Here is a 27,352-nt window from a genome sequence, read left to right as displayed (position 1 = left end):
AGTAATTAGGAGCGACTGTGAGGGTGTTCCGCCACCTTGGTGCCAACATTTGCCGCGAGGAAGAGCGACACATGAAATCAAAATGAGCCGAACCCACCAGTAACTGAGCAGAAGCGCACCAATCAAGCCGAATTGACATGACGTCACTGCTCAACCCCCCCCCCCACCCTACTGAGGGGGCAGGTGTAAATATGATAGAATGAAGACGTAATTGAGAATATTTATTGGTTTGGCCCTGTGCAATAAGCGATATTGCGTGGCTGCTTATGCCTCAATAGTACAGAAAAAGGATATTATTCATAAACATTGGTTCATCCCTGTCATTAAATCTAACCTATAGAAGGCAATTTGTAATGAGTAAACAGTCATGGTAATAAATGTCTGAAGGTGTTTGTAAAATGTGTGTTACCTTGCGCAGTGTCCACACGAAAGAGAATTCCCCTCCCCACACCGAATGCGTGTGAGCTCGTGTGGTCGAGCGCGCGCTAGATAATAAACAAATACACGAAAACGGCACTAAATCGCTAATTAAACTACTTTGAAGGTGACGGACGCACAATCGGAATAGCGCTGGCTCAGCACGGGGCTAATGGCGTGGTACCTGGATACTTTTTTTTAAACATAAACCCCACGGTTTCGGCCGCACATACAGACATACAATGACATTTATAGGTTAGACGAGCGGGAAGTACCCGGCGTTGCCTGGGCGAAAAAGACAGACACACACATCGACTTACACTTCCAGACATTGACCCATACACAAACACATCGACTTTCACACACACATGGACTGACACACACATCGACTCACGCACATATCGACTTACACACACATCGACTTACACACATGAACGCAGACACGCATATCGACGCACATGCACACATGGACATGATGGGCTGTCTCACTGGCACGACCACTGTTGCGTTGGTTCTCCTGCGTTACACATAGACATATTAACTTGCTAATCCCCCTAATCTCTCCCATCAACATATTTTTAATATCCCATTAACACTGCTGTTGTGCACATATGCGGGGATGATACTCTTATGTGGCGAAATAAGCTCATTTCATGCTAATCTCTCTCCATAATCTCTCACTCCCTAATCTCCCCCATTAACACAACTTACGTGCTTGCGTGCAGGGATGGAATTCCTTTCCAGCTCAGACTCCGCCTGCTTGCCCTTCGCCAACATATATAACCTCTTGTTATAACAGCTCTCTCGCTGTGTTCTTCCTGGTTCAGCAGTTCCACTGCTGGGTTATTTTTTCCGCCTGAGGACGACCGCCTGTGTTGCAATCTTAACGTTGTGATATCATTTTTATTTGTATTTTAAACCTATGTGACTTTACCGAAAAAACCAAAGAGTATGGATTCCTGCAGTCACGAAAGCTTCAAATCAAGAAAAGAGTACAGTAGAACCTCGGAGATCGAACGCCTCAGAACTCGAACAATTCGGTGATCGAGCAAAATTTTCGACCATTTTTTGCCCCAGACATCGAACAAAAATTCGGAGGTCAAACAAACTGCAAAGAACCTGTTTGGGCCGAGACGCATAGCCAGGGCGACCGAGACAAAGGCGAATGGTCCAGTTTACGCGTAGCTCTCGCCCAATGCAGACCTGCAAAACATCGTTCCGTTAACTTTTTCGTTAATTTAATTTATTTGAGTGTTTTTTTGTGTTTATCCATACACAATGGCTCCTAAAAAGGTTAGTTTATGGAGGGGGACTCCCCTTCCAAGCAACATTGACAACTCCTCCTCACCACCTTCCACTCAAGCCATCCACTCTCCTTACTACAGGTAAAGTGAAGAGTGAAGTTCAATGTTCATTTATTCTATTAATTATAACTGTGTTTCTTGTTTTTTGTATGCTTTTATGTACTGGACTGTATTTTAATATTGTAAACTTTGTGTAAAAATGGCCCATAATAGGAGCATCCTTGGGTGGGGAACCAGACAGACAAAAATAACATTTTTGGTAAGATTTAGCTATGGGAGGAAACCAGAGGAAACCATGTAGAACAGACTCCACACAGAAAGGCACCCGAATCGTTAATTTTATTTTACAGATATTTTGAATGTGCGTGTGCCTTGCAAACTGAACAGACGCCAACAAATGTGTGAATTGCGCGACGGCAACTTCAGTGGTCACATTTCAGAGCATGGCACGACCATTACAAAACGTATAAACAGCGTGGCGTCTCATGCACTCATACTTTTAATTACATTCGTTGTTAGTCCTGAGATGAGCTCACTATGAGGAAGAGTTATCATATTGACAAATTTCCCCCGAGTAGCTGCCCGCGATCGTTGATAAGGACACACGCGTTTCGCCCTGGCTGCTCGATGTGGGGACACGGACGACCCGGGTGCCGGTGGCTGTGCCGCCTGTGGCCGGGAGTGCAACGACTCGGGGCAGTGGATCTCGCACGCCCACTCGTCAAACTGAAAGTGTATTAATTTCCATCCGTACTGAGATTGAGTGTTATCCCCTTGCACGTGTGGTGTTTCTTCAGGTTCTCGTGTTTCCTCCCACTCGTATAAACATTCATGGAGTTGGTCAAACATCCCAATATAGGGCCACAGAGCTTGGGCAATCTTTGGCGCCGGTTCTGATTGCCTTCCCGCTGGCCTCTGCGCGTCACAATTTGTTTTTATGATGTTCTAGATGCAATGCGGTGGTCCAGAGGTGGAAACACTTCCTCGCCCCCCCCCTCCACCGCAAATTAACTGCTTTTGTTGCCACATCTTGTCATTGACGGATTCCTATTTTGCATCCCACTGCTAATGTAGATGTCCCCTTGGAGGTTGTGAGATTTGTACGGTTGATGATGCAGCCTGGATCAGCAAAAGGGGCGTTGCCCATGGTGGGGCTGTTCGGCTGCCGCTGCTTTTGCCCCACAGGCACCAGGGCATAGCCGCTCACTGAGTTTTTCAGGAAACTGCAAACTGCTGCCTTTGGTGACGTGAAGCTGCTTTAAGCTGTGTTCTAAACGACTGCAGCCATATTTATGGCCTCCATTGTAATGCCTCCAATTGTCCCTCAGATGTGCCCACAGTGTGGGGGGGGGGGGTGCCCTTTTAGACTGAGATGCGATATAAAGCGCCCCGGCGTATAGGAGGGCACTATACAAAAGCAAATCTTGATGATTCAGGGCAATCTTTCTTCATCGGCTACGCAGCAAGTCACTCACCCTGAATCCACATGTCAGCGAGGAGCTGGCCTAATGAATAAAACAAATCAGATAAAGTGCAAAGCATCCCAAAGTGGTCTGCACAAGAGCAAAGCTCGAGACACTGGCAGAGGACATGGCAGAGGAAGCCACTTCATAAACTCTTACAGGGTTGTTCACGTTGTATTATTATTACAATAGTCAGTGTCCCCACGGTACGAATGGACATAGCTGACACACAAAACACTTTCAACCTCGGTTGACGTGTTGACAAGAGTACCTGAAAAAAGTTGCGAAGACGACGCAACCACGCCTGTGATTTTATAAAATGTGAGATAGCTTTTGGTAGGTATGCAAAATAAAAATAATTGTCCAGTACAAACGTGCAAATATGCACATTTAGTTTGCAGGGACGCTTCAGATATGTTGCTTATTACTTGGTGGGCACCACAGGGACATTATTCCATAACATGCTTTGTTGTTTGAATAGAAAACGATGAGTAGTATTACGACTATGCTTGTTCACCCATGAAAGCATCGAGTCTCAAGACTTTCAGGAGGGTCCTGCCAAGTTTACACAGTAGGGGGCGATGTTGCTGCTGGGCATAATCCCGATTGAGTCATTTGGAAGTAAATATTCAGCATTTGCATGTTAGGCTGATACTTATTACATTGTGCATCTGTAGGAAACACAGAACAGAGGGAGAGAATACAAACTTGGCAGAAAGGCGCCCGATTCGGGACTGGAACCCATGAGTGTTACCACTGCACCACCCCGCCACCCACAAAGTGAAGCTACAATTATCTGGGCACACAGACACCTACAACCCATGTGGCCCTTCCACGTCGACTGGCAAGTGGGCTCGGTGGCCCAGGGATGGCCCTGGGCCCTTCCAGGATCGGCGGCAACACCGCCCACCCCGCTTCACGAGCCACAGGGCGGCTCCTCTAACCCCAACAAAAATGTATTTTTAAACAAAATGGTTTTTAACAAAGCTTAAGAAAGGCTAAGTTAATATGTATTCAGGCAATCCATATGATTTTAATGATTCACTATTTTTTCTTAACAACAAATTTGGGACGTTTAATGTGGCAGGGTTGCGCAGCGGTAACACTCTCGCCTCACAACAAGAGGGACCTTGGTTCGATTCCCGACTCGGGAACTTTGCTGTGTGGAGTTTGTATGTTCTCCCCCTGTTTGGCATTGGTTTACTCCGGGTTCTCCACTTTCTTCCCATAGCTAAAAGCATGGAATGTAGTAACTGGTACTGGCCAAACATCCCAATGCTACAAATATTCCTCCAAATTACTCAATTGGAGTTACACAGGCACAATATTGACCGTTACTGCAAAAAAACTAGAGGGCCCTTCTGAAAAAAAGTATTGACACTTAGTGAGGCTGCCTAGGTAAAACAACCAGAATAAACTAACAATATTTATATTTCCTATAGCAGATGCATGGTTGGACTCAGGCGCATCATGTATACGAAAGGCATGGCCCACTTCTTAGAGCACCAAGAGTTTGTAACCATACCCTATCGTCTCTCCAGACTGAACAGTGCATTCAAAGCCACAACACTGGGTTTTTGTCAATGTGCCGTTATAATGCGAGGCATTCATGGGTTGATGCACACGGTGGCAGAATAGCATATTTATCAAACTTGACAGAAAAATGACAAAACCAGTTGAAGTGGACATTGATTTGGGTTTTGCTACAAACTATCAGTGCAAACTGCCTTTCCACCAACACATTATTTAGGGTCCAGGCCATGACTTGAACCTCCTCAAAATTAATATACTTCAGAGAAACATCAATCCAAATAACAAAAAAACATCTTGGGAAATACAAGAAATACAGATTTAACTATATTATTGGTCCACACAGGTTAGGTGGCCAAACATCTCAAGCAATCACATTCACCGTCCACTCTTAGGCCTATATTCTTGGTCACAGCTCAAGGTCCACTCTGGTTCAACTGAGCCGGCTCAAAGCCACCGTGCTAAACCGGAGCCAGCTCTGAGCATGGTCCCAGCCACGCTCAGGATTTCCATGAGCTGAGCCTGAGTCAATTCACGGCTGAGCTACTCATGCATCTTTGGAAGCAACGAAGCAGCTCAAGCCTGAGCCGAGGCCGCATTTGAGGCCGAGTCAGATCCAAGCCGTGACTGTGAATGCGGCCCTAACGCTGCACTACTCACATGCATATTCACCCCACAAAGCAATTCTAACAGTCAAATGAAGACATTAATAATTAACAAACAAGGCCGCATTCCTGGTGCTATTTCCTGTTGCAACAAATACAACAATTACACAAATAAATTCAGCAGCGTTCATCACATTCGTAAAACATTGCAACGTCTGCACACATGAAAGTCCCTTACAGTACAATTCCATAATTCCGTTAAAAATAGTTTTACCATCACCAATATCTCAGCGAGTCATTAATAGTGGAGCCCCGTATTACATCGGTTCCACTGCTACCACATCAATAAATCCCTTTCCCACGTTACAGGGTGAGACGCTCAACCAAACTGTAATGGCTAAAACATCTCAAGAAATGACATTTACTGTCCACTCTTAGGCCTTTCGACCTCATGGTGGCACATTCCAAACAGTGTCCGTATCAAAACAGAGCAACTTCAATGGCAAACCGTGGTGCAGCAATTTTGGAAATCGCCACTTTCACTGCATTTAATTCCGTACGCGTCTTAGCGAGTCGCACGCGGTCGGTGATGCCATTTGGCACGGGCTTTGTATCAAACACAGCGCCACACCTGGACACAGATGAGATGCAAAACTTGCCTCAATTAAAAACGCTCGAGAAACTGTCACGCTTGCCACAGTCGAATGATTGCTGCTGCTGGCGGATCCAACTTCATTGAGAGATACAATCCGTAATCATCGTGGCCATTTGTAGAATGTGACAAGCATTGTTTCATGGGATTGAGATCGTAGAGCTGCTGAGTAGGTGTTTAAAATAATCACTCAACTAAGAATTAAGAAACAGATGCTTCTCTTCTTGACCAAATGCTTGTGGACTGTTGTCCAGTCTGCCTTCAGTTAACTCATGCGATTATACCGTGAACGTGGTGATTATTAAGAGGACGACTATGCTTGTTTACCCCAGAAAGCCTAAGTCACCAAGTCTCAAAACTATTTTTGAGGAGGGTCCTGCCAAGTTTTTGCACAGTAGGGGGTGGTGTTCAGTAGTTTGCCAGTATTGTCAGAGCTGGAGTGTTTGGCCAATGCCAGTAACACTGCATGGGTGTTTTTTGCTTTGAAATGTAATGATTAATTGGGGTTGTAGCATTTGACGGGGTGGGGGGGGGTAACGTAATGAGAGCGATGACGCATGGTGCGCACGTGAAGTTAAACGGTGTCTTCTACAGGGTTATGTGCATTATGTCATAGAAATTACCAATATTAAGCCGCACAAATACACCTTAGAAAGACCTCTGGTGGAATTTAATAAATCCACAGACATAAAATGTGGTGTGGCTCATTTTGTGTGATGCCAAGTCACATTGCACATCAGGCAGGGTGGTACAGTGGTAACACTCACGCCTAATAGCATAAAGGAACTGGGTCTAATACCCAGCTCGGGTGCCTTGCTGTGTGGGTTTTGTATCCTGTACCCATGTTCTACACGATTTTACTCCAGCTTCTCGTTTCTTCCCATGGCTAAAGACAACACACAATGTCACTGGTATTGGCCGAACATTGCAATCAATGTAGTAGACCCTCCTGTAAAATTATATTTGGACTTGGTGTAGCTTTCCTGGGTAAATAAGGAATATAACATACCCCAGACATCGTGTTATGTTAACAGGATGGAGGTTATTAATCTATCCTAGACCGGCAGAATTTTGTACTAGAATCTCATTTAACTCTTTGTGACGGCACATGGCAAGCAAAATGAGATTAAATTATACTGCATCATCTGGCCAATACGTCCCTCAAATTAATCCCCTATTTCTCTGGTGTCATTGATATAAAGGTCATGCCATCAACCACTGAAGGGCCTCGATACAATTCCTGACTGGCGGTTTGTGTACTCCTGTTTCCTCCCATAGCTAAACATCCCAATGTTGAAAAATTGCCTACAAATTGTTCCATTTGGATTACACACAGTAACATCACCCCGCCATTATTTTTTATAACAGGAACCATTAAGCTAATCGGTGTTAAATTAACAAATGCAAAGAAAATCAACGCTTACAAGCATTAGAGCGAATATGTGAAAATGAATAAGCCTGTGGCCTATAAAATAAAACCATAACCACGTCAGAATACACATGCAAAAAAACGAAGAATATGCAATTAAAATGTTGGTGGTCCTCAGGACATCTATAACAGAAGCCAATACCAGTGTTTGATGTTTAAAACAGAATAAAACGCCACTAATACGTCCGTCTACAATTCACAAGCAATTACAATGACACCTTCACATTCAGCCACGTGAGTTCCAGATGTTAGTCTCTTTCACAATTAAATAAAAAGTTCACCATTATCAAGTCTATTGTAATTGTCTTTGTTCTATATAACAATAAGTCAGACCCACGATACCATTAACCCAAATGAGGAGGCCGTTCATTAGTACTCCCGGATCGGTTAATTGGCATCGTTGCACGGCTATTGGTTTTGGTGATAGAGGACGGAGAACGAAACAAATTACTATCTCAATTACTTAATCGGTACCTATTCCAATCGGGGCGACTCACCCAATCACCACCGCCCCTACAATGGCGAATTCCCAAACGCGCGATGACACGGCTCGAAGTGTACTGCAACGTCACAGGGCCCTCGGCACCCGCTCCGCAGAAACTTCCTCACGGCCTGGAGAAGCACGAAGCCCCTGCTCGGTGGTACATGCCGCCTGATTGACCACACGGCCGGCATCCGAGATGGAAAAATGTTGAGGCCGTGCAGAGCCGGGAGGCGCTGTGGATGGCGAAGAAGGGGCGCCTCACTGCGCGGCGTCCCTGAAGTTGAGCACGTAGTAGTCGTGCACGTACATAAACACTGCCACCGGCTGCCCGAGGATCAGGCTCAGCCACACGGCCGAGTTTCCGTAGTTACCGCTCAGAAAGCTGCCGACAAACCATGCCAAGGGGACCTGCAACCGCATAGCGACAATCAACCTCACACCACCAATCTACCGTACACCCCACACAAACCACCAATCAACCACACACAACACCAATCAAACACGTCAGCAATCCACCACGCACACACACAATTCTCATCTTTTTCACAATCCTTGTCATGTGCATGACCTTGCGATGACCCCACCTGTGCCATCATGCCCATGAACGCCCAGATCCGGAACATTCTCAGCGGCACGCTCACCAGGTACTGGAATCGGAGAGAACACACACTGCACTCCCATCCGAGTCCACAGCTAACTAGTGAAGTGTAAAAGGGACTCATATTCTTGGTTCTTTCGGTAAAGTCACGTAGAAGGGAAATAATAAAATAATATTAATATAAAACAATAAAAATTCTCACGACGTTTCGACTGCAACACAAGCAATCATCATCAGGTGTTAAAACCACAGCAAGAAAATGTTATATTTATATAATTTTATTATTTCCCTTCTACGTGACTTTACCAAAAGAACCAAGAATATGAATCCCTGCAGTCACGAAAGCTTTAAATCAAAATGTAAAAGGGACGTTTAGGGAACATTTGTGCCTCGCAGCAGGAAGTTCCTGGGTTCGATTTCGTCTGTGGCGTGTTTCTGCGTGGAGTTTGTATGCTCTTCCCCTGTTCTGAATGAGTTTCCGGCTGGTTCTCCGGTGTCCTCCAATGGTGAAAAATCTAACTGGTACTGCACCAATATCCCGATGCTGAGAAATTACTTGAAAATTACTCAATTAAGATCACACACTGCAGCAACATCGCCCCCTACTGGACATATTTGGTAGGACCACGCTGAAAAGGCTTGAAACTCAAGAGGCTTTGCTGGTTAAAATGTTTTAAATAAATGTTTATAATTCACCCCTGATGGTAGGCATACATTTATACAGAAAGCTGTGTCAAACGTATGTCACTGAACTTGTCCAGTGGCGTTACTGGAGAGCAGACAAACCTCGTGGAAGAAAGCGGAGAGGAGGAAGACGCCCAGCTGCGCGTGCATCTTGTTAAAGCCCCTCTTGAGCAGTGGCTTGTAGAAGTGTCTGCGTGACATTCAATGTGGACACACATGAGCACGACCACGCGTGTGTTCAAACGTTATTCAACTGCGTCATAACGGATTTCACAGGTGAGGCCACAATCATCTGACCACATCTGTGTCGTTAAGAACCCTCCGACCGCTCCACATAGCTAAACAAATCATCACGTGTTGTGCAAGCGTTTAACGCATGCAAATCATTGTTTCCGCTCACCAGTAAGTTGAGAAATCCTCACAACCAGATGTGTTCTTCAGCTCAACAATGAGCGAGCCGAATCAATAACAATTGTACACCACGTGCAATGTATTTGTCTGTAGATTTGAAGCTTTCGTGACTGCAAGGAATCATCTTCTTAGGTTTTTTCGGTAAAGTCACGTAGGTAAAACATCAAAATTAATGAAAATAAAATAAAATAAAAAATCACGACGTTTCGGAGGCAACACAAGTCTCCGTCATCAGGTGGGACCGTCACAGCCAGATTAGCTGCATCAAGTGAGGCAATGATTCAAGATGTAATCCCTTAAAAGCGAGTTGAGGGGGGAGGAGAGGGAGGGGGGAGCTCATCAGACTATGGTAGCCAATGAATGGAACGTATCGGGAGGGAGGGGGGGCGAGGCCAAAAGGGTGGGCGACGGCGTGCAAGCGATTGTGCGCAAGCGGCTAATTACTGCACACGCCAACACAATGGAGCGATTATGCGCAAGCGGCCAACTGCCGCACACGCCAACACAATGGGCAGAGAGGGGGAGGGAAGCTCTAATACACATGATAGACAAAAGAACGAAAATGCCCATGTTAATACCAATGCTGGCTGAACAATGAAGAGAGTACTGTTAAAAAATAACTGGGGATGTTAACACTCGGTAAAGTAAAGTAAAATAGTGCCTGTCAGATAAGATGGTCCAAAAAATTGTACACGAAGCCATACAAATATACAAACACAGACATAATTTCAACCGTGATGATGGGTACAAACTTAGTAATCATTGGAAAGATGTTATCAACCACGCAAAAAAAGACTTAATTACAATTTTTTGGACCATCTTATCTGACAGGCACTATTTTACTTTACTTTACCGAGTGTTAACATCCCCAGTTATTTTTTAACAGTACTCTCTTCATTGTTCAGCCAGCATTGGTATTAACATGGGCATTTTCGTTCTTTTGTCTATCATGTGTATTAGAGCTTCCCTCCCCCTCTCTGCCCATTGTGTTGGCGTGTGCGGCAGTTGGCCGCTTGCGCATAATCGCTCCATTGTGTTGGCGTGTGCAGTAATTAGCCGCTTGCGCACAATCGCTTGCACGCCGTCGCCCACCCTTTTGGCCTCGCCCCCCCTCCCTCCCGATACGTTCCATTCATTGGTTACCATAGTCTGATGAGCTCCCCCCTCCCTCTCCTCCCCCCCTCAACTCGCTTTTAAGGGATTACATCTTGAATCATTGCCTCACTTGATGCAGCTAATCTGGCTGTGACGGTCCCACCTGATGACGGAGACTTGTGTTGCCTCCGAAACGTCGTGATTTTTGATTTTATTTTATTTTCATTCATTTTGATGTTTTACCTACGTGACTTTACCGAAAAAACCTAAGAAGAGTATTTGTCTGTGTTGGGTGGAGGGTCTTAACGATACAAAGATTTTAGTAGATATTTACGTGGCCTAAACAAACAATCAAGTAATAATACTATTGGGGGGTTCCCCTGCGGATATAATTAAAGCAATGCTCAATTCCCTGACAGGTGATTCGGGGAACCAACGCACCGGACACACCACTTGTGCACCGGAATGTTCCAGTTGGCCCAGAAGTAGGTGACAGTCTGCGCATTCCTGCAGAACTCGCACGCACGCACACTCCAGTGAGGCTGCCCGACTGAATGTCACAGCAATTTTTAGGCTCAAGCTTCCACTTATTACATTTTTAGTTATTTTAGTAAATTAGTTTTTAAATGTATATTTTTTTCATGCTGACTGCTGCTCTTGTGTCCTGTACAGTGCTTTGAGATCCTTCATGAAAAGCGCTATATAAGTATAATTATCATTGTGGAAGCGCGTTCGCCGTTTGTTGCAGAGGTACGAGATTCGAACCCAGCAAGCCACCCTCGTTATTGCTGTGGGTGTGTTAACCATAAAATCTTGCACTATTACCTATAGTAAAATAAAAAAAAGCGATCACCATTTCCAATGGGATGTCAGTGACGAATGCACCAATGGCAGGCGCTCACATCCAAACCGCCCAGCATAGGCCCAAGTCACAATTAGTACATTTGCCCTCGTTTTTCAGTTGGAGATAAACCTGTTAATTGTATGTCTATAGACATTGATATGTGTGGAAAACCGATATTAACCGGGTTGTCACAATTTGTTTTAATTTGGTTACTTGCAACAAATCCGGTTTAACCATCGTAGACCAAATGCACAGACACAAAAGACCCCCATCTTGTGAATGCCACCCTCCTCACAAACGGTTGGAGAGGAAAGTTTTTTTTAGAGGACATTTCAGAAAAAAGTCGTTCATCACCACCAATCGCGGTAAAACTCTCGGTCGCCAAACTTCATGATCTCCGCCAGCAAGTTCAAGCAGGAGTGGAAGAACCAGTAGAAGAAGATGAGCCAGATGAGGTGATTTGGGACCTGGTGGGAGGCAGCAGTTAACGAGGTGGTATAAAACGGCACAAAACCTGGCAGATGCAAGTCATCTGATTAACCACGATTAACGGCCTTCTTTATCTGGCTCAGTGTGCACAAACATGAAATTCTACTCTGCAAAGGTGACTGATGACTACAGAGAACTTTTAAAAATAGAAAATGCACTATATCATTTACTGATTGTGACTGCAGTAGAGTTTTGCTATTTATTTGCAAATGTACTCATGTGAATAATGCAAATGTACTAATATGATTATTAAATTAAGTTGCAAACGATAAAAATGTAATTTCCTAAGACACTACTCTGTGTTATTATTCAGTAAAATGTATCTAACTTGTCAACAAAATAATCCAAGCCCAGACAATGATAAACAGGTCATATTTATGCATTCAGAATATAATTTTTGGTTGAGGCCATATGGTCTCACCAAATCTGTGTTATTCGGAGCCCTCCACGACCTGACACAGCCAAATAAATTACGTGCAATTACCATGCCAGTCGCTATTGTTTTATCTCACCGGTGAGCTGAAGAACATTACAGGCCCTAATTAATCAAATTGGTGGCCAAAACATGCGCGTTGAATATATAGTGCGTTCAGTGGTCATAAAAACACTCCAGAAGGAAGTGATGAAGAACTTACGGCAAGTTTAAGCAGCCGTTCCACTACACGTGACACGTCCATCTCCTGCAGAGAACAATCATAGTCGTCGTCATCATCATAGTGCTGATTGGGCGAGGCTGCGAAGGTGCTGCAGTGAAGAGAACCATCGGGAGCCGTTTGTAATGCAGCCTTCCTCTCTGCTTGGCATTTCGGGGCTTTTCACATGTGCTGAACAACCAGCACTGCATCTCATCTCAAAGCATTTGCAAGGGCACTGCCAGTGGCAGCTATCCCTGAGGACTCAGCACCTGGGCTACAAGCCTGCTGCGAGTAGGGGGTAATGATTGCTATGTGCCATCCCAATTGGGTAAATTTCCAAATTGATGAAAATGGGCCATGCCGCTCGTACACAACTGCTTCCTCATTTAGAAGGACGTCAGGGGACCTTGAATGTCCACTGTGAAGCAGACGGCACGTCGTAGAATGTTTACAATTAATTTACCCACAGTATTAAGATGCAGCGCAGACTGATGTACAGAGCGCTGTGTGTAGCCCTGCAAGGAAAAACTTACGATGAGTGGCTTCATCGAGTTGCGAATACTTGGAACGATCCACTGGGTCAAAGGTCACAGGACAAGCATGACGAGGGCAGGGTGACAGAAGACACGAGGAGGGAGAGAATAGGTCAGAGGTTACATGACGACTTTAGGGCACACGGGAAAAAACGTTAACATCACAGAGATATTTCTGTACTTTGCATGAGGTCACCTATATTGTGATGGCTTTGTACGTGTGGGCATATGTGTCTGCCGCTATTGCAAGCACGTTCTCGTGTTTATACAGGACGACGGTGCTGTGTGGGGGGCAAGGGCAGTGGCGGTGAGGGACTTTACATGGAGGGTATGGCAAGGGAAGGAGGCTCATCATGCACATCCATTCTTATCAGAGACCAGACCCGGCGTCGGGCCGGGCTTGCCACTGCTCAGCCTGGATCGTTAGATGTAATGCATTGCTTGTGTAACGAAGAGCCGACACAAGGTTGCAGGGGGTTCGTCTTTTATTGCTCCCCCCAGTCTACACTCGTCCCCAGCCTTCTCGATCCGGTTCCTGCCAATTCTCCCCTTTTCCCGCCCCTTCTCTCTCATATATCCTCGCCTGTTCCTCCCCCTTCCACTGTCACCGTCCCACTCCCCTCCTTTTGGTGGGAATCCCTCCCCTGACATCCCTTACACTTGGGTTAGTTTATTGCTTTCGTAAGATACAATCTGTTATTTTTGTAAATGTTCAGCTGTTTACAAAAATAAACACAAGGTAATAAGTCGATCTAGGGCAGTGCTTCTCCATCGAGGCCACGCCGAACCACAAACTCAGTGGGTGGGCAGGCAGGCCGGTGGATGGGTATGAGTTGTAGCCAAGAGTGAATTACGATGCCTTGCTCATGCTGATGTCATATTGAAAACAAGAAAATCAATAGCTCTGCCAAAAACAGTGACAAGAATTTTCTCAACTGCTTGAGTGTCTCCGTGTTTGTGCCTCCGTGTATCTCTATATGTCTCCGTGCACCTCCGTGTTTGTGACTGTATTCGTGTATATGTCTCCCTGTGTCTGTGCCTCTGCATTTGTGTATCGGTGTCTGTGTGTGAGCATAACCATGTCTGTGCTTGTAGGTATCTGCGGGTCTGTGTATTTGTGTCTCCATGTCTTTGTGTCTCTGTGTGTCTCCACGTCTGTGTGAATATATTCAGGTCTGTGTGTTTCCGTATCGTATCCATATTGCAGTGAGGCATGAGTGTCATCACTACCACCCAGGTTAACCACAGATTATACCTGTTGGATGAATCCCAGCATGAGCTGCATGAGAAACAGCTGTGGATCAGAACATACACATAATTACCACCCAATGTGTAAAGAGTATACATTTGTGCAAACAGCATATGCGAGTTAATTTTTATTTTCTGCATTTAATGCCCATCTTTATTATTCGTATTAACAACAGCAGTGGTCTTCAGCATTTGATAGTGAACAAGACATCAATGCCCCAGAAGAACATTTTCAACCAGAGCCCAGCTATGACGTATGGATCAGAAACACGGACACCGACAAAGGCACCGGAACAAGAGCTGAAAAGTGCAAAGAAGCACGGACAGATGCAGGCTGGGAAGTAGACCGAGAGACAAAACGAGGAACACGTGGATCAGAAACCTCAGAGAGACTGATGAACAAGGAAGAAACATTCGCCTCTCCTGGGTAAACAAGTATAGTCATAATAATGATGCATGACAAAATTGCTGCTGCTGCCATGAGTGAGCGCGCGCAGTGCTGCTCTGCCCTCACCATCTCAAATATCCTGCGCAGCAGAAAGCGCTTGCGAATACGCGACGTGCGAGGGAAGTTGAGCTCGTAGCAGAGCGTCGGTGCAAATACAAAGTAGTAGAGGTCTGCAAGCAACAAGAGAACATAGGGTACGCGACACACGGTAAGCACACGGTGTGTATTAGTCACACGGTGTGTATTAGTCACACGGTGTGTATTAGTCACACGGTGTGTATTAGTCACACGGTGTGTATTAGCTGTCACTGTGTATTAGCTATAGGATGTATTAGCCATAGGATGTATTAGCTGTAGTGTGTATTAGTTAAACGGTGTATATTCTATACAGTGTATTACATAGATGGTGAGTTAGCTATAGAGTGTGTATTAGCTGTATGTGTGATCGCTATATGGTGTTAGCTATACACAGTCTCTAACTTACAAACATCCAAACTTAAAATGAACCTCCATAAGATATAATTTTTTTAACCATCCAACTTGTCAATCGAACCACAGAACTATTTTGTTCGGTGGAGCGATCCTCCGCGAGATGTAATAAGTCCCAGAATCCCGCTGGGAGTGAGTGTGCACACACGTGTGAGTGTATGTGCGCACATGTGTGTGTGCGCTAGTGCGCGTGCCCCCGTGTGTGTGCATTTGTGATTGTGTAGTGGTTAGTACGCTGCGCTCCGAACCCAGCAACCCAGATTCAATTCTCCTGCATGGTCAATAGCAGTGATAACTATCTGAATCGGTCCTGGGCCTCCCCTAGGTCGACTAAGCCTCAAATGAGTACCTAGTGCGGCGTGTAAACATTGCCACGAGGGAGACAAAGGCGGCTAGGTGTGGTGCTGGCCACCCACCCCCTCGTGTGCCATGCCAACCTGAATACGTGCTCGCCAACAGCACTTGCTCCTACAGTCTGTTAAAGGCTATTTGGAGGCTCTTTGTCTTTGTGTGCGCGAAAGTGAGCATGTGCCACTGTGTGTGTACAGTAGGCGGCAAAAGTGGTGCATCGGCCAGTCATCTCAGTTCGTCGACCCGCGGCACCTGGGTCTGCCCTGTGACCTCCTGCCAGCGGGCGTTCGACACTTCACATGGCCTCAATGTGCACATAGCCTGGCACAAGCGCCGTGGTGACGTCACCGCCACTTAGTGGTGAATGGCGATTGTTGTTGTGTGGGCACAGTCGTGGGGACTCATTACACCTCTTCCAACAAGCAAGCCAGCATCAGGACTCAAGATAAGAGATAATAAAACAGATTCATTTTTCTTTTCATGTTACTTTATTTAGTTTTATTTACTACTAGCTTTACTACCCGGCTTCGCCCGGGACTTGGATTCACAATGCCCGGCCGCCTTTGTCTCCCCAGTGGCGATGTTCACACACCACACCAGTTACTCGTTTGAGGCCGAGTGGACCTAGGGGAGGCCCAGGACCGGTTAAAATAATCGTCACCGGTGGTGGCCGTAAGCAGGAATCGAACTCGGGTCGCTGGGTTCGTAGCGCAGCACGCTAACCACTCCACTACAACGCGTTACGCTTCCACATGCGCGGGTCACGTGACAGATTTGACGTCACAGCTCACTTGCCGTGCAAAAAATATATGCATTAATGAGCTCCCCCTCCCCCCCAAAACGAAAATAAGTATTTTAATAGCCTTTTATATATATGGAGATACAGTATTTTTTTAAGTATTACATGCCAATGTACAATATTTATTCTTACGAGTTTAACAATGTTTCCCTTTTTTGTTGAACTGCGACACATTTTATAACACTAACCGTATGTACAATTAAATACAAGTAAATACGGTACATTAGTGAATTCTGAGATACGAACCAGTCGATTTACGAACGGGTCTTGGGAACGAGACCCATTTGTAAGTCGAGGACTGCCCGTAGAGTTGAGCGACTGGACATTTGTGAAAAAGAGCTTCATAGCTCATCGGATTACTCCAGTATGAAATTAAGATTCAGATTCTGAGCTATATAGTGTGTATTAGCTATGCTATGTGTTAGCTACGCTGTGTGTTAGCTACGCTACGTGTTAGCGATGTAGTATTAGCTACGCTATGTGTTAGCTACGTTGTGTATTGGCTATATGGTTTGTATTAGCGATGTAGTATTAGCTATACGGTGTTAGCTACGCTGTGTGTTGGCTATATGGTTTGTATTAGCGATGTAGTATTAGCTATGCTATGTGTTAGCTACGCTGTGGATGTGTATTCATGGGTAGTGCTGTGATGCCAGCTGTGTGTGAAGCCTCACCTCTATAGTTCAGGTTGTCAGGGTAATGCACGACTGCCACCTGTTTGGCTTCTCCGTTCACCTTGCCAACTGAGGATGCTGCGGGGGCACAAACACCATGGTACAACGGGACACCGGGTGTTATTGTGATTACCGTGATTACGTTTAATTTTCCAAATGTCACCCACACTTAGTCTCAATACACTATTTCAGCAAGATCCTGTCTAGTTTTGGTAGTCGACGTTTCTATGTGAGATCCCAAATGGAGTAACTAGCAGGTGATTTCACCGTACGGTAAGACCTGGACATACGCGAGGGTTAGGCTCTTGAAAATCTCCGACAAAATATAAATCGCAAATGTAGATACTGGGCATATGTCCCCATGTACGACCCAATTTAGAGGAAAAATGTAAATGGTTAACATTAATCCTATACTGTACACATAAATAACATCCCCTTGTTCTGCGTGGGTTTCCTCCAGGTTCTCGGGTTTCCTCCCATAGGTGAAGAAACATGAAGTGTAACTGGTATTGGCCAAATGCTGAGAAACTGCATGCAAATTACTCACATGGGATTACACGTTAAAGTTGCAAAAAACAGGACCCTCCTGTAAAATAATCTTGAGACTCAGCGACGTTTTGGGTAAACAAGCGTCGTGTCAGTAGGAGTGAGGGCGAGGGTGTCGGCGTGGCGGAGAGCGTGCGTACTGGAGAGGGAACGCGCGATGCGGCGCCCTGCGCCAGGTTTGCCACGCTGCTCGCGGCACCAGCGGTTGACGTCGGCGTACGAGTAGAGCTTTAGGAAGAGCACCGTGTAGACGAACAGCATGATGGCGGAGCAGACTGCGAGCAACAGGGGGTTTGACCAATCCACCAGATGTGATCAATTGCATACTAACTGTAATGTGAAGAACCGACATTGCAGAGCTCCCACTTTTGACAGAACCATTACTTCTGAACATCACGTGTCAACACGCAGCCTTAGATTACTGCCAAAATACACACTCGGCTGCCATCAAATCATACTCAACACTCGGCCTGGAGCGAGTCGCCCCCTCTATGTTTAGATAGACTGTGAAGATGTGTTGACAAAAAAATGATGTTCTAACATTGTGGTGGACGTCTGTCAAGGAGATAGAGCGTGGAGTATTACATTGCAGACCTTCATTCCAATAAGCACTTTTGAAATGCCACAACATCTCGGTCACTTTCATATACAAGGGGGCAGAAGTATTTTACGGTAATTAACGGAGGTCAGACGTGCCAACTGGTGAAGTAACATCAACGGTGTGTGGAGTCAGGCCAGAAGTCAGGAACAGATCTAAGGTAGTGGGCCAGTCCAAGGCGGAGTCTGGTAAGCGAATACCAGTGCTACAGAGATCTCAAGATCATCGCAGTCTGAAACACAGATTCTACCTCTGGTGAAAACACAAACTCCACTTTCAACCGGAGAGCGTGAAAGAGGCTGTGAGCTGGGAATATTGAATGTGTGTGAGGTCAGCTGACGGTGAGATCTGAGTTTCTGTTCAGAGCAAGAGGTGGGATTTGGTTGTTTCAAAGTGATGATGAATGCCATGTGATGTTACTGTTCATATCCGGGACATTACAGAAATGAACACTGAAAACACTTATGAAAGCGGCAGCTTTCCAATTAGCACATTTGGCTACGCACGATGCGAATGAAGTTCAACATACATACATGCATACAGATAAAAACAAGATTAATCAGGAAAAAAACATTTCACTATAGCTATTTGTTCAAGTAGAGTCAGCGTCTATTGCCAAATCTGGCAAGAACGACGGGGTAGCTACCGTGCTCAGATGGTGACGCAATGAGATGAGCCCATTGCAGGCGTTATGTAGAATGTTGCTTTGCTAGATTATGGGGAACGAAGACAACTTCGCCCTGCCCTCATCACAGCAGCGGCTGATCATGGTTAACGATGAATACAGAGGTTGACAATTATTTTTGCAAATTCGAAGCATTACATCAGAACAAAAGTCACTTGTTTTTTAAATGGTTCCACATGACCACGTAAGACACTGCATTAATTATCGTCAAGCTGCGATGTTTACGCAAAAAAAACAAAATACCGCAATATGATAATAAACGTAGTGAACAGACCCAAACATGTGCTAACGATGTCGTCAATCCTCGTGACCCCAGAGCATGTCTTTAACGATGAAAGTATGATTTTCTGCTCTTAGATTGCCAGTTGTAAAGTTTACTTTATTTATATGTTGAGTAAATGGATAAATGACAAGCAAAACATTGACTAAAGATCAATGAAGAGTGCTCTTGCGTAAATGCTCTGGACAAAGTCCAGGTGGCTTTACGGTAGTTTTGAGCTATTAACGTGTTTACACATGATTCCCTGAAATAGCAGAACCCATCGGTGCTCTACTTCACATGGATCCACTTCACAACCTCAGCAGTTTGATTTGCAAAATGCAGCATCTTCATGTGATCTCAATAGTTCCCACATCTGTTTACTATGAATACACTGGCCCCCATCATGGCAATACGGAGTTTCCACCACAGTGTCAGGGTCCCCAATGGAGATGGGTCCTGCCTAGCTCCATTGATTTATTTTAACAATGAAGAAACCTCTCGAACTGACCTTGAACATACTTTATATGCAATAACTATGCAGCAAGTGCTGTCAAAGCCACAAGAGTGAGCTCGAGAGTTTATTTTACAAACTGCTAAGCGGATGTGTGCGCAGAGGCGAGGTTGGGTGGTGTGAAAAGTGAGTGTGTAACACGACTGAGCCGAGGGGGCTTGGGCTATGTGCTCTGACGCATGTTGCTAGGGATGGAAAGATGCATTGGTTCACCAATTTATATTCAAGTTAAAATAATTCAACTTTAAAAAACAACTATTTGCCATCTCCAGTTCTTAAAGACGAAGAAAGAAAAAAGCAAAGGAATTCCCAATGGGGCCACTCTTGGAGCCGGTGTGCTGATCTGTAAGTCAGTCAAAAATGTAGCCACGCAACGTTCAGAATAACAGCAATAATGACGTCCCACATTCTGGTCAGTTGAAAATAATAAACCATCTCTTCTGATTTGTATAAAATGTATTTCTTGGCTGAGGTAAAATTTGGTGATGAAGGTTTGTATGCATGTCCCTGTGTGTATGTGTCCTCGTGTGTGCGCACGCATCACTGCGTGTGTGCGCGTCTCCATGTGTCCCCTTGTGTATGTGTGTGGATATCCCGATGCGTGTGTGCGTGTCCCCGTATGCATTTGTGGGGAGCAGTAGGTTTATGGTTAGCTCACTGTGCTACGAATCCCAGGACGTCAGTTAAATTCCTCCACAAGCAACATTGGTGACAAATACCTAAACTGGAACCGGTCCTGGGCCTCCCCTAGGTCAACTGGGCCTTAAATTAGTACCCGACATGGTGTGTAAACATAAGCATTGCAATGTTGGCTACCCTCCTCCTCGCTCGCTATACCAGCATTCATAGGTGCTCGCAAACAGCACCTGCCCCAAGCCTGTGTGGGCTACACAGGGGGTCTGTTAATTTGTGTGTTTGGATGCGAGCACGTACTGGGATTCATAGACGAGACGAGGAGCGTGACGACCACAGGCAGCGTTAGCTCTGTTAGCAGGTTCAGCCAGTGCAGCCATTGGCCCGGCCGCTCTCCCAGAATTCCCTGCAGGCAGAGACACACACAGTAGCTTCTTCCACCTGCACAGAGCAGCGTGAACATTGAGGGCGGTATTCAAGTCTTGGCTCTGACTCGAACGCAGGTCAAGCTCAGGCATCAGCCGCTTGGTTGCTTTCAAAGATGCACAAATGGTTCAGCCGTGGCTTGGCTGAGGCTCAACTCATTCAAATCCTGAATTGAATGTGGCTAAGACCATGGTCAGAGCTGGCCCAAGTGAAGCGTGGCTATGAGCTGACTCTCAGAGCCAAGCCGGAGCAGAGTTGTGACAAAGTATATGGCCCCGAGGCTACGTAATACAGTCAAACCTCAATGTAATGTTGTTCAATGGATGGTGATGGTGCAAATGAAGATGATACCAAGGATGTATTTATGACACTACTTTACACTACACTGCAATAGGCTACACCACCACACTGCAGTACCATGCACGACACCACTACACTGAAATGCAGTACACTACACGGCAGCACTGTATGCTACATCGCTATACTGTAGTACAGTACACAGCATGGCTACACCGGACCTCAGCTTGTGGATAACATTCACGATCTAGGACCCCGTGCAATGCTAACCTATTAACCACACTCATCACGAGTAACAGTGGTGGATGAGAGGAGCTGTAATCGTGGATAACAGGGTGTAAGGTTCTTCTAATCTGTAGCTTGGATTTTACATGACAAGTGCCCGTGGCGTTATAGCAGACGAGAGGAGTGTCACTGCATCCGTGTTTCTTGTGTAACACGGGCCTTAACACCACTAAACAAAACTCACATGTGGGTCTGCTACCAAAGTTATTAATGAACGTAATTTAGATAGTTTTCTCACGTTGCACATGCGCCAACGCGGAGAGTGAGAGAAAGTGTTCATGCAAAGCACACTAAAGTGGCAGGGTGAGAACGGAGTAGTAACGCTCGTGCCTCACAACAAGAGGTCCTCAAGGTTCGATTCCCGACTCGCGTGCCTTTTTGTGTGGAGTTTGTATGTTTCTCCCCCTGTTCTGCATGGGTTTCCTCCAGGGTCTCCAGTTTAAAAACAAAATAGCTTAAACAGTAATTTGCAATTCCTTGCAAATTACTCAGTTGGGACTGCACACATAAGCACCATCGTCCCCTACTGCGAAAACATGGCAGGGCCCTCCTTAAAAAGAGTCTTGAGACTCATGGAGGCTTTCCTGGGTAACCAAGTACAATATTAAATCAGTTTAAGACGTAGGCTTTCGCGACCAATATTGTTCATAATCAACGAGTTTTGGGTTTAGATCGCGTTATTTATAAATGTGTCGTAACCCTCCACCACCCGACACGGCCAATCAGTAAAAAAGTGTCACGTTGACAAAAGACAAATAGTTCACTGCTTTAGCCCACCGGTGTGTTGAAGCGTGAAACCACAACATTTACAATTTGAGTACGACGTTTCGCTGGTAATTGCATCCAGCATCATCGGGCAATTCGCCAGAATGGTGAGGCTCTGCTGTGTCTCCCGTTCTTATATAGAGCAGCAGCAGTGTGACGTCATCATTAACTCATTAACTCATCAGGTGCAAAGATTTGAGGGGGGGTTATTGTAATTATATACTTGATTAGTAATAAGGCTATTGTTACGATGCGAGTTGTAGATTAGTAATCATTTGGAATGTGTTCTATTGTGATTATGCTACATTAATAATCAGTTAGTGCTTGTTTCCCTTATAAGGAATTGTAATGCATCTTATTTAATAATACGCTTCCAGGCCGCACTAAGCCTGTAGCTGTCTGAGCGATTAAAGTTATTTCTGTTTCTCTCAATCTCAATGGATTCTCTAATTAGTCTTTGCCAGTAGTAACTAGTTTTACACAACACTTCAACGTTGTCAAAATCAATTGAGTGTCCCTGTTGGCAAGCATGTTCTGCCACTGCCGACAGTTGTGTTTGCGATAGTTTAATATTTCTCTGGTGTTCTTTTAGTCTTACACTAACGTTACGCCCTGTCTGTCCAATATAGCATCTGCCACATACACAATTAATCCGATATACACCTTCTGTTGATAATTTAGGTAATTCGTCTTTAGTGCACGTTACTAGTTGTTGAATTTTGTGTACTGTACCAAATCTTACTGTAATGTTTTGCTTTTGCAAAACACGGGCTAATTTGTCAGTTACTCCTGAGATAAATGGTATTTTTATTGTTTTAATAATCTGATCGCTTTCAGCAGTGTTGCTTTGCGATCGTGATTTGGCATTTAGTGCTCTGTTAATTTGAGCATTATTGTAGCCATTCTGTCTTAGTGCTTCTTTAACATGTTTAATCTCTCTCACTAGACTTTCATCATCTGACACTGTTTTAGCCCGATGTATGAGCATCTTGATAAGAGAGGATTTCTGAGCTGGGTGATGATGCGAATCTGCATTCAGATAGGCATCAGTGTGCGTTTGCTTTCTGTAAACGCTGTGTGTTATTTTACCATTTAGGCCATGCCCAAGTAAAATATCCAGGAACGGGAGTGTGTTATTCACCTCCATTTCCATGGTGAACTGAATGGCCGGGTTTTGTGCATTGAGATGATTTAGAAAATCGTTAAGTGTATCTTTACCATGTGGCCAGACAACCAAAGTGTCATCCACATATCTAAACCAAAAGGATGGTTTTAATGTGCTCGAGGCAAGTGCTCTGGTTTCAAAGTTTTCCATGTACAAATTTGCTATAGCAGGAGATAAAGGAGAGCCCATTGCTGCTCCCTCCCTTTGTTTAAAGAATTCGCCTCTCCATAAGAAGTAAGTGTTATTTAAACAATGGTCAGCGAGTTTCGGAATATCTTTTGGTAAATCTGTATTCTTTACCAGTGTATCAAGTAATTTAAGCGACTCGCTCACTGGAACCTTAGTGAATAGTGAAATCACATCAAAACTCACCAAAATATCATTAGGGTTAAGTTTAATATCTTTGATCATATTCACAAGATGTTCTGAATTTCTTATGAATGATGATGTCCTACCGATGTAGGGCTGTATTTTTTTAGTTACATATTTTGCTAATTTATATGTGGCAGAGCCAATTGTACTGACTATGGGTCGTAAAGGGATGCCGATTTTATGGATCTTTGGTAGCCCATACAGTCTAGGTGGTTTTGAAGCCCTTGGCTTAATTAGGAATTGCTCATTTTTTGGGATTAATGAATTTGCAATGATTGCAGTAGTCTTACGTTCCAGAGTATTAGTTGGATCTCGTTTAATTTTAATGTAGGTACTTTCCTCTAATAAATCTTTAATTTTATTATCATAATCGGCTCGTGACATCACTACAGTAGTGCGGCCCTTATCAGCTGCTAGGATTTGAATATCTTTATTTAGATGAAGCTCTCTTAAGGCTTTTGCCTCGTTCGAGCTAATATTTACTTTCGGTACTTTACTATTCTCAATTATTTTGGCAACCTCGTGTCTAGTCATCTCTGCCTCATTATGTGGAAGGAGTCTTACTGCTGATTCTACCTCAGCAATTATCTCATCCACTGGAATTGTGCGTGGGGTAACGGCAAAGTTAAGGCCTTTAGAAAGGACAGAAATCATGTCAGTGGTTAAATCAGTGTTAGTCAAGTTCATTACGGTTTTGTTTTTAAATTGTTCGTTTTTAATACGGATTTGTTTATTGTAAAGTCAGAAAATTTGTTAATTTGGTTAGCATTTGTTAGATTAAACACATTATCAGCCGATTGTTGTGTTATAGTATCGATTATATTCCAATCATGCATGGACACACTATTGCTTATATTTAAATGTAAATGCTTTAGCGATTCAGAAATGCTGGATAATTCACTCCTGTTGTGTTGTATTCTCTCTATTAATAATAATTCGCTAGCTTTGTGTAGTATTTTGTTAGCTTTAGAATACTTTATGTGATGTGTTATTTTAACTGCGTTTGGTATTACCTTCGAATCTCTGCACCTTTTGAGGAACGCCAATGAAGATATCAATTTCATCCGCTTAATGCGGAGCTTCTCCAATTTTCTGGTTTTAAGAAAAGTATCCTCCCCATAGAGGTTAGTCAGTTTAACACGTAGGCTTTCGCGACCAATATTGTTCATAATCAACGATTTTTGGGTTTAGATCGCGTTATTAATAAATGTGTGGTAACCCTCCACCACCCGACACGGCCAATCAGTAAAAAAGTGTCACGTTGACAAAAGACAAATAGTTCACTGCTTTAGCCCACCGGTGTGTTGAAGCGTGAAACCACAACATTTACAATTTGAGTACGACGTTTCGCTGGTAATTGCATCCAGCATCATCGGGCAATTCGCCAGAATGGTGAAGCTCTGCTGTGTCTCCCGTTCTTATATAGAGCAGCAGCAGGGTGACGTCATCATTAACTCATTAACTCATCAGGTGCAAAGATTTGAGGGGGGGTTATTGTAATTATATACTTGATTAGTAATAAGGCTATTGTTACGATGCGAGTTGTAGATTAGTAGTCATTTGAAATGTGTTCTATTGTGATTATGCTACATTAATAATCAGTTAGTGCTTGTTTCCCTTATAAGGAATTGTAATGCATCTTATTTAATAATACGCTTCCAGGCCGCACTAAGCCTGTAGCTGTCTGAGCGATTAAAGTTATTTCTGTTTCTCTCAATCTCAATGGATTCTCTAATTAGTCTTTGCCAGTAGTAACTAGTTTTACACAACACTTCAACGTTGTCAAAATCAATTGAGTGTCCCTGTTGGCAAGCATGTTCTGCCACTGCCGACAGTTGTGTTTGCGATAGTTTAATATTTCTCTGGTGTTCTTTTAGTCTTACACTAACGTTACGCCCTGTCTGTCCAATATAGCATCTGCCACATACACAATTAATCCGATATACACCTTCTGTTGATAATTTAGGTAATTCGCCTTTAGTGCACGTTACTAGTTGTTGAATTTTGTGTACTGTACCAAATCTTACTGTAATGTTTTGCTTTTGCAAAACACGGGCTAATTTGTCAGTTACTCCTGAGATAAATGGTATTTTTATTGTTTTAATAATCTGATCGCTTTCAGCAGTGTTGCTTTGCGATCGTGATTTGGCATTTAGTGCTCTGTTAATTTGAGCATTATTGTAGCCATTCTGTCTTAGTGCTTCTTTAACATGTTTAATCTCTCTCACTAGACTTTCATCATCTGACACTGTTTTAGCCCGATGTATGAGCGTCTTGATAAGAGAGGATTTCTGAGCTGGGTGATGATGCGAATCTGCATTCAGATAGGCATCAGTGTGCGTTTGCTTTCTGTAAACGCTGTGTGTTATTTTACCATTTAGGCCATGCCCAAGTAAAATATCCAGGAACGGGAGTGTGTTATTCACCTCCATTTCCATGGTGAACTGAAGTGATGTCACGAGCCGATTATGATAATAAAATTAAAGATTTATTAGAGGAAAGTACCTACATTAAAATTAAACGAGATCCAACTAATACTCTGGAACGTAAGACTACTGCAATCATTGCAAATTCATTAATCCCAAAAAATGAGCAATTCCTAATTAAGCCAAGGGCTTCCAAACCACCTAGACTGTATGGGCTACCAAAGATCCATAAAATCGGCATCCCTTTACGACCCATAGTCAGTACAATTGGCTCTGCCACATATAAATTAGCAAAATATGTAACTAAACAAATACAGTGTATGTGGCAGATGCTATATTGGACAGACAGGGCGTAACGTTAGTGTAAGACTAAAAGAACACCAGAGAAATATTAAACTATCGCAAACACAACTGTCGGCAGTGGCAGAACATGCTTGCCAACAGGGACACTCAATTGATTTTGACAACGTTGAAGTGTTGTGTAAAACTAGTTACAACTGGCAAAGACTAATTAGAGAATCCATTGAGATTGAGAGAAACAGAAATAATTTTAATCACTCAGACAGCTACAGGCTTAGTGCGGCCTGGAAGCGTATTATTAAATAAGATGCATTACAATTCCTTATAAGGGAAACAAGCACTAACTGATTATTAATGTAGCATAATCACAATAGAACACATTCCAAATGATTACTAATCGACAACTCGCATCGTAACAATAGCCTTATTACTAATCAAGTATATAATTACAATAACCCCCCCCTCAAATCTTTGCACCTGATGAGTTAATGAGTTAATGATGACGTCACCCTGCTGCTGCTCTATATAAGAACGGGAGACACAGCAGAGCCTCACCATTCTGGCGAATTGCCCGATGATGCTGGATGCAATTACCAGCGAAACGTCGTACTCAAATTGTAAATGTTGTGGTTTCACGCTTCAACACACCGGTGGGCTAAAGCAGTGAACTATTTGTCTTTTGTCAACGTGACACTTTTTTACTGATTGGCCGTGTCGGGTGGTGGAGGGTTACGACACATTTATAAATAACGCGATCTAAACCCAAAAATCGTTGATTATGAACAATATTAAATAGCACTCAAAACACAAACCTGCCAGTGATTTCCCAACTAAAGCTGCACGTACCGATGCAAGAAGCTTCTCGATGAAGAAACCGGCCATAATGAACAGATTAGACA

At 44.1% G+C, this 27,352-nt stretch overlaps 1 protein-coding gene across 3 annotated transcripts in view; it reads right to left on the bottom strand.

Moving 5' to 3' along the window:
• Positions 1–2,043: 2,043 nt before the first annotated feature.
• DGAT1 (diacylglycerol O-acyltransferase 1) overlaps positions 2,044–27,352 on the bottom strand; it is a 43,251-nt gene continuing 17,942 nt past the window's right edge. For all 3 annotated transcript variants that reach the window (XM_078617623.1, XM_078617624.1, XM_078617625.1), the window contains 13 exons: positions 27,300–27,352; positions 20,718–20,823; positions 17,869–18,003; positions 17,183–17,260; positions 14,936–15,039; positions 14,429–14,467; positions 13,174–13,215; positions 12,641–12,685; positions 11,871–11,983; positions 11,114–11,179; positions 9,269–9,356; positions 8,469–8,531; positions 2,044–8,292 (listed from right to left, as the gene is read on the bottom strand). In XM_078617623.1, the coding sequence (XP_078473749.1) occupies positions 8,143–8,292; positions 8,469–8,531; positions 9,269–9,356; positions 11,114–11,179; positions 11,871–11,983; positions 12,641–12,685; positions 13,174–13,215; positions 14,429–14,467; positions 14,936–15,039; positions 17,183–17,260; positions 17,869–18,003; positions 20,718–20,823; positions 27,300–27,352 (1,082 nt within the window). In that variant the 3' untranslated portion in view covers positions 2,044–8,142. The remainder of the gene's footprint in view (positions 8,293–8,468; positions 8,532–9,268; positions 9,357–11,113; positions 11,180–11,870; positions 11,984–12,640; positions 12,686–13,173; positions 13,216–14,428; positions 14,468–14,935; positions 15,040–17,182; positions 17,261–17,868; positions 18,004–20,717; positions 20,824–27,299) is intronic.

Source organism: Lampetra planeri, chromosome 54 (assembly GCF_965212315.1).
Source record: "Lampetra planeri chromosome 54, kcLamPlan1.2.h2, whole genome shotgun sequence".
NCBI classification, from domain to species: domain Eukaryota; kingdom Metazoa; phylum Chordata; class Hyperoartia; order Petromyzontiformes; family Petromyzontidae; genus Lampetra; species Lampetra planeri.
Note: the sequence above shows the minus strand (reverse complement) of the source record. Positions and strands in the feature narration are given on the sequence as shown.